The sequence below is a fragment of the Eleutherodactylus coqui genome, chromosome 2 (genome assembly GCF_035609145.1).
Source record: "Eleutherodactylus coqui strain aEleCoq1 chromosome 2, aEleCoq1.hap1, whole genome shotgun sequence".
NCBI lineage: Eukaryota > Metazoa > Chordata > Amphibia > Anura > Eleutherodactylidae > Eleutherodactylus > Eleutherodactylus coqui.
Window position 1 is genome coordinate 259,845,711 of NC_089838.1, and position 13,129 is coordinate 259,858,839.

A 13,129-nucleotide genomic window follows, 5' to 3' on the forward strand; every position below is an offset into this window, starting at 1 on the left:
ATTTCTTGTGGAACATTTACTCCAGATTTCACAGAAGGGCAGAGAAGAACTAATTTATACACTAGATTTCACTGAAGGTCCTTCTAAAACAGAGCGCTTGCCCGTTTGACCAGCTTTCTCTTGGGATATGCTGATGGGGAGGTTATGGCTGACTCTTTGGGACATCAAGATTGGTTGAGTGGGCGGCATCAATCAGGGGCTATATAAGGTATATCTCTTTTTGATTTATATTGCTCCTGATGAATTCTTGCTGATGGAAACGTGTTGAGCAGACTAACTAATGGGGGTTGTTGCAGAGACTCTAATGAAGCACTCTGTTGGATGGGTGCTTTATCACCTTTCCCTAGTGCATATTGGAGTGATCTCTGGATCAGAGTAACCAGCATTAGCCATTGCAGGGATCCTAAAGACACAGCTGGATAGGAATTTATCACAGTCCGTGGAGTGATCTCTAGTATAGGCCACTTTAGATCTCTAGCTTAGACCATTGTCTTTCCGAACCGAGCAGAAACATTAGATTATATTCTTTCTGATGAAAGACATCAGCAGCGACTATAGATACCCCAACTACATATACAGGTGGATTTGGAGGTTGTTGGTGTTCCCTGATTTTTTGGGGCGGTGGGTATGAAGGGGGTTATTGATACTCTATATAGTAATATATCAGCATTCTCCTTATTTTGGATCTGCTGCTTAGTCTACTCCACGCAGTATAGTTTTTTCTTTGTTTGCATTTCCCACGCCATTACTTAGCAATGACTTGGGTACCTGTAGCCCATATGCAATGTTAATTGTGTATGGACTGCAGGTCGGATGCCTCCATTGACTTCAAGTCCAGAGGCAAAATAAAACATGCTGTGATTTTTTTTCCCATTTGCGGAATACGCAATTCAAACTGCATGCCTTTCGATGCCCGCGTTTGGCTGTAGAAAGTCCGCGCGGATGTCGATCACGGATTCCACAATAAGAATATAGGATTTGAAAGAGGGTTTTAAAAAGAAACAAATCTTGTAATTGATAATTCATAACATATAATAATAGATGATTTATAATTTGCATTATAAGAAAAGCTCCCTGGACCACTGACATAGGACACTGGATTGGGCAGAATTTGATCTGTGAGCTAAAGTGACTGAACAGTGGCCAAAATGAGAAATAAACCCTCAAATCAGAGCAGCAACAAAAGACATTCTTCATTTGATATTTGGAAATCATCCATTTCATTTTTTGTAAGCCGTGACTTACTGACCTTCATTCGGAAGTAATTCCTTAATAATGAACATAAAGCAGCAGAACCCACTTGTGCCAACTTCAAAGCAGAATCATTCATTTATTGGGAATGTGATTCCATGAACTAAATTCCATCCTATTGCCCGACGTCTAAGCTGACCTAGGTCTAAGCGTACTGTAAAGACCTAAAACAAAATTGCTGTCTATGTAGATTTTCAATAATTTGCTGCAGACTTTGACATCTAACCGTAGCTTTTATTGACCCAGAATAATTATGTCAAAAAAGACCACAAAAAATGCACTGAAAAACACTGCTAAACACTGAGTGCCAATCCAGCCCTAAAAAGGTAGTGAGCTATATGTGTGACATTGGCAACTAATGATTATTGTCATGTTATCATACATGCAGGTTCTGGTATCCTGCTGTTATAACAAATGCAGAGCCTTCGTTGCTGCCATGCAGGCTCTGGTGCCGTCTGTGTAGCGCGACACGGTGAGATGCCTAGGGCTGTTTGTCATGATGCAGAGTAAGCAGTAAAAAAAAAAACAACTGCTATTTCTCAAAACTGAAAATCTGATATTCATTGTTAACAAAGAATGTATTATATGTCACACAGTAAATGCAAAATCACACTAATTTACCCCAAATGTCCTATTCTTCAGACACCTTTTGAATAGTGTCCACACGGCTAGATCAAACCTGATATCCTTGCATTGTCCACAGTTCTGCTGCTCCTCTTGTAATACAACATGTGTGCACAACAATCACCAGAGACCGGTCTCTTGGCTCCAAAAGTTGGCACCATTGGCAGAGGGAGATTTGCACAAAGCCTCTATGAATTCAAGCTGGTTTGGAGCTTGATCCATTCTCTACCCTCTGGGGTGGTCACTGGGGGCACCCAGATATGCAACAAGCATCTTCCCTATGTAGTTACAACGCAGTTACGTCACCAACAGTTCTCAGCTACGGTCCTTGAGCAGGTAGCATTTCACAGCAAAATAACAACACCTCAGCTTGGCTCGCAACACAGCAGAGCCATCCCAGAAGCCAACAACAGACAGAAGGCTCCAGAACCACAACCAATCCTCTTTTATATCCTCTCAAGCAGTCTACCAGAACCTTCCAGCAGGTTCCTTAGATTAACAGTGCTCATTCACCCTTCACAGATATAGATATAAAATAAATAATTTTTATTAAATTGTTCTAAAAACATGGGCTTACACTGACACTAACAAACATAAATCAAGACGAAACAAAAGAAAAACCAAAAAAGAGGGGGGTACCCTGGTTTAGGATTGAATAGGGGATTCACTTCCTCTATACTTCGTGGAGATAGATGTACAATCCCTCCCACTTTGTCTAGGGGTATCCCTTAGCGGTTAGTGCGTTGCAGATACAGATAGATGTATAGAGGTTGATATTGTCAATTGGCAAGATTCAACTGAATTCCGCTAATTCAGGTGTAAGGAGTTCTTAGAAATTCACTGGGTGAATGTGCGGTCTTCTAGTGAATCCCCAATTATGCCACAATGTTCCTTTGCATATTCATTATTTTGTTTGAGGATCTGGTCATAGTATAATAAGGCTTTTAAATGACCAGATCTTTCAAACAGATTCTTGCACGTTAATGGTGCTAGATCCAATGGCTCAGAAAGAGCTTACAATAGCATTAGGCAGGTAAGGGTCTGTAGATTCCCGTCCTGCAATAGTGCCATGCAGCAACAATCACTGGTAGGCTCGACGCGTTTCCCTATCCGATTTTTGGATAGTTCCTCAGGAGCAAAGGTACATATACCATCAGTTAATGTGCCGTCCTTTAATCGTGGACCAATCGTCACCAGGGTTGGTGAAAAAGTTACGTGTGGTTTTTTGCGGTGGATTCACGGTTTTTCCACCTGCTTCTGTTAAAGGAATTCCGTATCAAGCGGTTATAAATTCCTTCTCTAGCTCTCAAAAATACGCACACCAACAGGACGTCACTATTAGTCGGATTTAAACAGAGTTCTGATATATATCAGCACTCTATCAGATCATATAGTGAAAGTAGTTGGAGCTGAATGACCCTTGGTGTATAGTGGTCAATTTCATGCGTTTGATTTCCTAGTGAAGAGATAGTTCCCCGGGTTGAACCATCTCAACCATAACCCCGGTGTCAGAAAGGGGTTTTCTGTTGTCTAGATTCGACCTCTCTCCAGTCAGTTTTAACCCATAGAACGTTATATAAGCAAATCCCTTATGAGTTTGCCGGTGTCCTATTTGTTCGCCAGTGACTTGATTATCGGTCTATATAGAAAGCCAATCGGAGGTGATACTCCGTATAACGGTCAAAGAGTGACTTCTTTGCCCATAGGGGGATGCATAAGCAGAACCCCTCTAGGTTTAGTAGCGTTCTTTAGTCCGTCAATGACCTGGCTGTTGATTATAGGCGGCCGGAGATGGTACTCCGTATAACAGTCAGGGGGTGACTGTATTAAGTTAGAAGGAGAAAAGAAATCCACTCATATGGGTAGTTTCCAGGGTTACAACCCAATCGGTACAGACAGACCTAGAGAGAGAGGACAACGACACCCCTAAATAGTCCCATCCACAGTCAGATGTGACCTGGGTGTGCAGTCAGAGTAGAGAGAGCAAGAGGTCGTGCCTGCGGCTCTGATGGTGAGCGGCCGGCTATGAGGTGTTGAAGCAGATGACAGGGCTTATAAAGGGCTAACTCCTCCTCTATACGGAGGGAGTGTAGATGAGTTGACCAATCGGATGTATCGAGGGGCGGTCCCATTGTTCCGTGCTGTAATTAAAGTTTATTTGTCTCTCTCCTCCATGTATGCATGTTATTCGTATTGGAGGTTGTCTCCAGCAGTTCGACATGGGAGGCGTCCACTATCTCTTCACTAGGAAATCAAACGCATGAAATTGACCACTATACACCAAGGGTCATTCAGCTCCAACTACTTTCACTATATGATCTGATAGAGTGCTGATATATATCAGAACTCTGTTTAAATCCGACTAATAGTGACGTCCTGTTGGTGTGCGTATTTTTGAGAGCTAGAGAAGGAATTTATAACCGCTTGATACGGAATTCCTTTAACAGAAGCAGGTGGAAAAACCGTGAATCCACCGCAAAAAACCACACGTAACTTTTTCACCAACCCTGGTGACGATTGGTCCACGATTAAAGGACGGCACATTAACTGATGGTATATGTACCTTTGCTCCTGAGGAACTATCCAAAAATCGGATAGGGAAACGCGTCGAGCCTACCAGTGATTGTTGCTGCATGGCACTATTGCAGGACGGGAATCTACAGACCCTTACCTGCCTAATGCTATTGTAAGCTCTTTCTGAGCCATTGGATCTAGCACCATTAACGTGCAAGAATCTGTTTGAAAGATCTGGTCATTTAAAAGCCTTATTATACTATGACCAGATCCTCAAACAAAATAATGAATATGCAAAGGAACATTGTGGCATAATTGGGGATTCACTAGAAGACCGCACATTCACCCAGTGAATTTCTAAGAACTCCTTACACCTGAATTAGCGGAATTCAGTTGAATCTTGCCAATTTACAATATCAACCTCTATACATCTATCTGTATCTGCAACGCACTAACCGCTAAGGGATACCCCTAGACAAAGTGGGAGGGATTGTACATCTATCTCCACGAAGTATAGAGGAAGTGAATCCCCTATTCAATCCTAAACCAGGGTACCCCCCTCTTTTTTGGTTTTTCTTTTGTTTCGTCTTGATTTATGTTTGTTAGTGTCAGTGTAAGCCCATGTTTTTAGAACAATTTAATAAAAATTATTTATTTTATATCTATATCTGTGAAGGGTTTTTGAACATTTTCTATATAGATTTACATACCACTGTGATTTCTGTAACAGTGCTCATTCACTTCTATTAAGGAAAGTCTTTCTTTATTTTGTGTCTAAACCTGGTACTGCAGTCTATCATATATCAACAGTAGCAGAGGGAATCTGGCACCCTGCTACATACCATATATTGGGAGGTAGTCTGCTTCTAAGGCAGAATACCTCAAAACCTCCATAAAACCAATGTGATTTGGAACATTGTCTCTCAAATATGCCATCTTGTTAAAACTACAATATTTGGTACTATTGTGACCTTAAGAAATGTAATAATTTATTGAATCACAAAATAACAGCAATTTCCTATCACTCTCCTGCCAACACTTTCTTGTCGGCACATAGGTGGCAAGTGAATGCTGCAACCAGTCATAGGCAATAGTGGTGACATCAGTGGTATTGACATGTCACAGTGGCAGCCATTGATTAGCTGAAGTGATCATGCATTGATAAGCTACGTCATTTCTGAATAAACACCAGCGGAGCACCAGGGAAGTGTCAGCAGGCGAGCCATGGGGGATTGGTAAGGTGAGTATTACTCCTTTTATTTTACATTTTTAACGCCATTTTAAAAAAGGGGTTTACAACCTCTGAAAGAGTAGCTTTACATGGTTAAGGTGGTTAAGAGAAGTTGGTGGGCCCCAAGATAAACTTTTGCACCCAGGCACATGAGTCTTTAGCATGAGTGGTTAAGAGAAGTTGGTGGGCCCCAAGATAAACTTTTGCACCCAGGCACATGAGTCTTTAGCTACGCCCTTGCTGATAGAACAACTATCGCCCGAAGAACTGCTCAATCAAGTCAATGTAAGCAATAGTTGTTCCATGTATGTGAACATGGCCACCAGCAGGATGACTGCTAATAATTTGTTCGCTAGTCATTTCAGCTCACAAAAGAATAGTTGCTCTTTTTTAATTATCGTCTGGTGGAAACAGGCAATCGTTCTTCTTTCCAAAACCAGGCAATACACTTTGCAGGCACAAAAACAATAGTCATTCATACGCTAACAACTCACTGTAGCAAGTATTTCCAACAACTATTCAAACAATAGTTGCCCTACAATACCCTCCATGGTTACTGGTAAAGTGTTTCCTACAGTCCCATAGGACACTTCTATCTACTCCCCGTGGCCCACAGTTATCAGTGATCCTCACCATAAAGACTGAACTGAGACGCCTAGAGATAATTTACCTTAGAAGTTAAAGGGTAAAAATATACATTTGTAGGCAAACATGTAAATAATGGCATCAAGCTTCAAATTAGACTACAAGAGGATTGTATTTTTATTAAATCCTTACCTTCGACCACTCTGAAGCCTCCCAGATGGACAGACAGTCTTGACCTTCACACGTCTGTCTTGTTGCTGGTTTGGATCCTACGCAGTAAATGTCCCGCGTGTTGACATAAGTGCCATTCTGCAGCTGGAACACACAGGACACTTCTCTCTGTTGAAAGCCTTTTTCACAGGTGGCTGAGCACAGACCCCATGGACCTGTCACCCATCTGAGGAACGAAGGCAAGTATTACATTGTATACAGATGACATTGAAACTTTAGCACAGAGCTGCGCAGTTTTTTTTGCTCTGAGGGCCACATTTCCATACTGCAGCATTTCCACGGGCTGCAAGAATATTCCCATCTGAGACCTTTATGGTATATTCTAACTATATGCCATAATAAATTGAAGCAGGTTTAACTTCCTGGACTCCCACCTATTGGGAGGGTGGGGGTCCCTCGCAATCAGCGCTCCAGAGAAGAGAAAACTATGCATGTGCCTCTCCATTGTAGTTGATGGATATCGAGGTCATGGTCTGGCATTTCAAGTCCTATAAACTACAATGGAGAGAGCTGCATGCATATACAATGCCTCTAACTCATATACTTACTTCTGGAGTGCCAAATGGGTCAAAAGACTTTATTCTCCTTATATATAGGGGACCCAGACATGGCTACACAGTGCACTCTTAGTACTTGTCCTGATATATAGGGGACCCAGACATGGCAATCAGTGCACCCTTAGTACTTGCCCTAATATATAGGCGGCTAGATATGGCTACACAGTGCACCTTTAGTACTTGTCCTAATATATAGGTGACCCAGGCATGACTACACAGTGTATCCTTAGTACTTGTCCTAATATAAAGGGGACCAAACATGACTACACAGTGCACCTTTAGTACTTGTCCTAATATAAAGGGGACCCAGACATGGCAATCAGTGCACCTTAGTACCTGTCCTAATACATAGACGCCTAGATATGGCTACACAGTGCACCTTTAGTACGTGTCCTAATATATAGGGGACCCAGACATGGTTACACAGTGCACCTTTAGTACTTGTCCTAATATATAGGGCACCCAGACATGGCTACACAGTGAACTCTTAGTTCTTGTCCGTCCCTGTTGCCCTGTTATGTGTCACTCCTCTCCACCCTGACATGGAAACTACATGTGAGCAGCCACACATAGATATTTCTGTGCCCAGATGATTTGAGCTACACAGAATGGCATTGTGGGCTGCATGTAGCCCCTGGGTTGCATGTTGTGCACCCATGCCTTAGCAGATAAAGATGGTGAGCTAGAAACAAGTAATCTAGACTTAAAGGGGTTTTGTCATTAAAAAAAAAATTCTATACTCACCTATTCCTCCACAGGCAGACTCCTTACCACATCTTCTCCTCACTGATCTTAACCAGTCCCCCATGTCAGCTCACTGCAAGTCATCTGGATTCTTCTCTCCTTGTTATGAAGCTAGCATTCCTTGCATTCTTCTTCCTGCAGGTCAGTGAAGGTCACATCCCTGTGATGTAGTGTTCAAGGGCTAGGAAGGAATGCTGATCTATGGCAGAGACAGCACGCACGAGCAGTCTCTGCAAAAGCTCGGCACTCCCTGCCAGACTGTGATTTAGTGACATAGTGTACATTGCCAGGCAGGAAGGAGACTGCCTGTGAATGTACGTAACATCACAGGAAGCAGAAGACTCAGCCAGCTGGAGGTGAGGTGAACCCCCAGAAACTGCAGGAGACAGAAAAAGATCAGCGAGGAGAAGATCTGGTAAGTAGACTAATGGGGAGGAATAGGTGAGTATAGAACTTTTGTTTTTTAAGAACAGAACCCCTTTAAGTAAGTAAAGCTTAAAGCGAACCTGGCAGTCCCCAAAGCACCATAAACTAAGTTATGGTTCTGTTAAGGGAACATAACAGGGAGTCGGGTGATGTATTTTTAATACGCTCCCGTGACTCAGTGGTATCTCCCTCTGAAGCCAGCGCACGATATGAAACTCGAACTCTTTTCAAAATCCCATGCTCGCCATCTCCTATACAAGTCTGTGGAAAACCTAATCAGAAACCAAAAGAACCCCATTATAGTCAATAGGGTCCGTTCAGCTTTACTGTATAACGGTTCTGCTCAGCCAATGAGTGCCATTTCCTGCTCCCATAACGCAGCTGAGAAACGGAACCCAAAATATCTTTGATGTAAAGGAGCCCTATCACAAATACTTTGAAATATCAAATCACCGAGCTTATGCAGCAATATAGTATTAGGATGCTTTCAAACATGACAGAAAAATCAATGGGTTAATTCACACAATTTTTGTGCAATTCTTGTTCATGATTTGTCCATTACTTTCCATGAAAGCATTAAAAAAAGCATTGCAATCTAATGGCATGTAACATTTTCGTGCGCAAATCTGCTCGTATGATACAGGCCTTACTATAAAAGAAAATGTGGTGTCTTTACAGTACACAAAATAGGAGAACTTCCTCCTCATCTCTGCTTTTCACAGGACGGCACAGCTCTGTCCACCTGCCACTGGAGACCAGTGAATTTTTCCAGATGCCACATAACTCTTTCCATGCTGGAAGAATCAGTATTTCTGTGGATGCAGAAGTTTGTGCTTCTGCTGTTTTATCACGGCGCAGAGTGTCCTTATGCAGCGACTGGCCACAATACAAGACATAACAATGAAGCCTCGCTGGTCTATGCATGTGAACAGTCCCCTGTCCCAGGAGTGTAGTGAAGGCCAGCCACTTACCCTCTGCCACTTCTGCACTCTGTCATATTAAACTTTATGGAGAAGAAAGCTGAGAATAAAACAGCCTATTTTACAAGACCAACATATCATGGAAAGCTGCCCCTAAAGAGAACAGAGGAAGACATGTGGAACTTGTAATGAAATGGGAATATATGTTAGGGATAATGTACTACATTGCGTCATAATCCAATGGTGATCAATCATGTCTGGTTAGTGTAAGGTAATGTGACGATATGCCAAACTGAGAGGGCAGCCCCGTTGCAGTGTATAGCCTGGTATACAGTCTCCTGCACCATCTACTCCATATAATTTTATATTCAAGGATGTGGAAAGAATAAGCAAATCCTCCTGAACCTTCTTAGGGCTTTTAGTGTGCCCCTTACAGCTGAGCACTAACTTGAGAGCAATGTTAAAGAATATATTTGGGAAATCCATTTTCCTAATATGCGAGTCTACCACTAAGAATATGCAGGGCTATTAGGAATCACAAATGTCCTTCAAAAGCCCTAGAAGCCTCTTTTCATGCAGTTCCTTAAAGTGTAACTCTGATTATAAACAACTTTATATAAACCAAGAGTATACATGAATATAAGGAACTTTTCCATAGATCGGGTTATAGAAAAAGCCCTCTTTCTCCACTTATCACCCCCCCCCCATCCCACTGCCTCCCTTGTCGATATGGTTGTGTGTGGTATTTCAGCTCAGCTTCATTAAAGTGAATGTGAGCTGAGCTGCAATGCCAGACACAACCCATGGACAAAGGTGGCACTGTATTTGGAAGAAAGCAGCCATGCTTTTCTAATTCTAGACAACCCCTTTAAAAGATCACTCATTTTTCAACAACCTTATATGACAGCCAATATGATAACTAGCAAAAGTGCAAACCACTAAATCACTCTATTTACATTAAATGACAGTTTTGTGCTGAAGAATTACTGTAACGTGCTGGCCACTAGAGGTTACACTTCCTTCTAATGTGCTGTCCACTGCCTGTTGTCATGTTTAGTCCATCTATAGTAAAAGAGACACTAAGACAGATTACAGGAATTCAGATCAGAAATATGCGGGTGTAGCCTGGAGACAAACAAACACTGGCAATGCTGGAAGGGAAAAGGCACGTATAAATGCTGTCAGAACTCCCGCCCCAGCAGCTGACTGGGGCGGGGAGCCTGCCAGCAGCCAGACCCAGAGCTAAGTCAGCAAGTGCAGAGACCCAGACATCCAGCAGCAAGTGCAGAACATGCTAATAGAATGTCATGGCAACAGGTACAGCATCGCCGCATACAGAGCAACCCGATTACCCGGGCGCTGCCTCCTGAGCACAGGAGCGTGCGATCGGAGCCAATGTCCGGGACCCCAGCGGCCAGGGGAGGTCACCAAGACCGGGGCTTCCCTGCACTGCACCCGATCAGCTCGGGTGATAGGATCAGTGGTGCGGGCACGGAGACCACGAGAGCAGGCGGTCCTGACACAGAGGAGGAGAGAAGCAGAGAACTCACGTAGACCTGGCTACAGCTAGTAGTGTTTACTGTCTTATAGCTACTAAATCTCATCAACACGGTTCAGTACTACTGTATAATGTCCTCCATGCTGATGTTATTGGTGAAGGTATGTTACAGAGAGAGTGAAAATATTAGTGCTTGTCCTGCATAAAGCGCTGCGGAATATGTTGGCGCTATACAAATAAAGATTATTATTATTATTATTTTTCTGCGCTATTCATGCCATCAAATGTGTTGGAACTGCGGATGGAGACAGCTAACTGAGCTTATAATGTCAGTTTTTTGCAAAAAAGCTAAGACTATGTTCATACTTTTTTCTAAATCTACTTTAAGGACCTTATAAACAGAAAAAGAAAATTCCTTCCTGTTTGAAAGTGAACACCAGACAGCCAGTGTCCTATATGATCTAAACTTTACAAGCGCTATGGTAGCTACAAATCTGCTGTGTAGATGTATAGCCCTCTAATACTATACATATTGTGCAGTGTATGTAATCTGCAGATGGCCCTGGCAGGAGAAAGATCCACTCAAGTAGGTGATACATAACACTGCTACAGGTGACCTGCAGATGTGCAAGAAGAAGGAGTTCTGCTTTAGTAGAGTCTGATCACAACGGAATGTACCAGTCATTACCCCAGCGACAAATCCACATCATATCAGATTTCTACATTGTTTCACTTTCAGGCAAGAACGAACCACAATTTGTATGAAATACAATGTAGCTGAATACAGGGTTAGAGAAACATAGCTGCTTCCTTTCAAATACAGCGCCAACCCTGTCCACAGGTTGTGTTGTCGTATTGCAGCTCAGTCACTCCACAGCCATGTTTTTCTTTTGAATTCCTGAACTAGGGTTTTAAGGCTGGTAGAGTAATGTACCAACTATTGCATCCAGACTACGAGTAAAACAACAGTTTTTGGTTCACACAACATACATGTATCTATGGCTGGTCCCTTGCTAACCTACACAAATATGGGGGATAAGGACACAGGACTTTGCTGACACATCACAAATGCGTTTTATAACACATGCAAAGTTCAAGAGGATCATCAGTGTAGAAAACAGGGATGGAAAATGAAGCACGGTTGAGATGCAGTCGATGGTGCCGTCAGCAAAGATTTGGAGTTCTAGACCATGGAATGAATTACCTATGTGATGGACTGCTTGCTAGAGATGGGTTGCATCTTACAAAAACAGGTAAGCATATATTTGGTGGGCGCCTTCCTTCACTCATTAGGAGAGCTTTAAACTAAAACAATATGGGAAGGGAAGTGAAAGGCCAAGTAAAAAATATACAGCTAATTAATACATTTAAGAACCTCTCTATTAGAAATAGACCAATTAGGACGGCGCTCCACAGCCAATACGGCTCAAAATATAGATAATCAAATGGAGGGACTTACCCGGTGCTTAGCGGGGCACCCAGACTTCCCTGGGGTCTCCCGCTAGCACCTCCACCTCATGGTAGGCATATAAAAAAATTTCTAATCCGGCACTTCTCTAACTCCTCACAAATCCTGTAGCCACAGGAGAGCTGCTGAGTATATTATGCCTCATGCATGTGCAGGCACAGTGATTCCAGAGTCCATGTAGTAACAAAAATTATGCTCAGTGCTCCTGAGAAATGGAGATGTACCAATCCTGAAGTAGTAGATTAATAAATAACCTTTATTTGCAATGCATTTTGTAGCATTAAACGACTTTATCAAGCAAGATACAGATACAAAAATATGAACAGCTTTTATAGTCTTAAATAACTCACATAATTCGCTTCATCGACATCCTCAGATGACTGGATGCCATTACTTCCAGGTTCGGAGATTTGGCCGGAAGTAACCGGGAGTAGGGGCAAAAGGAAGTCCATGCATTACTACGTAGGTATGGAGCGCACGTAGAGGATGCGTGCGCTCCATTACTTGTTCTCCCGTCATCTCCTCGTGATCACGTGACAGTCTGTACATCATTACGTGAGCAATGGTGAGCACGTACATGATGCGTGTGCTCCATTGTCCGCCTATTACAACTCATTCATAAATGTTGCAGCCGTTCTGAGGTTCCCACCTTGTTTTCAGGCCAGACCAGGCTTTAGCAGCATTCCTACCTCTCCGGGAGCTAAGAGGTGTGGAGGTTGCAAGATTAATGTCAGTCAGCACCTGGTGCTAAGTAGCTCTGCTCCTATTTAAGCAGTGCTAACAGTCACTCCTGTGCTGGTCATTCACTTCAGTCCTATGTTGGACAGCGACGGAGCAACACAGAGTGGTCGAAGCTCTTCATTTGAAGCTAAGTTCTTTGCTGTTTGGTTTGGTTTTGTTTCTCCTTTTGCTTTGTGCTAGGGCTCCCAGTGAGGGACTGGTCAGTAGCCCAGGCTCGAGTGCAGGCTCGCACTTATCAGCGCGGTCGGTCTGCCGAGTAGGCAGGGCCCCCTCCCGGGTTAGGGGACGATAGGGAGAGCATTCCCCTTTAGTTTTTGTTTCCTTTTGCACAGTTGTGCC

At 42.9% G+C, this 13,129-nt stretch overlaps 1 protein-coding gene across 2 annotated transcripts in view; it reads right to left on the minus strand.

The window, feature by feature from the left end:
- Positions 1-13,129, minus strand: part of ADAMTS17 (ADAM metallopeptidase with thrombospondin type 1 motif 17) — a 197,411-nt gene that overhangs the window by 6,031 nt on the left and 178,251 nt on the right. For both annotated transcript variants that reach the window (XM_066592863.1, XM_066592862.1), the window contains one exon: positions 6,398-6,602. In XM_066592863.1, coding sequence (XP_066448960.1) covers positions 6,398-6,602 — 205 coding nt within the window. The remainder of the gene's footprint in view (positions 1-6,397; positions 6,603-13,129) is intronic.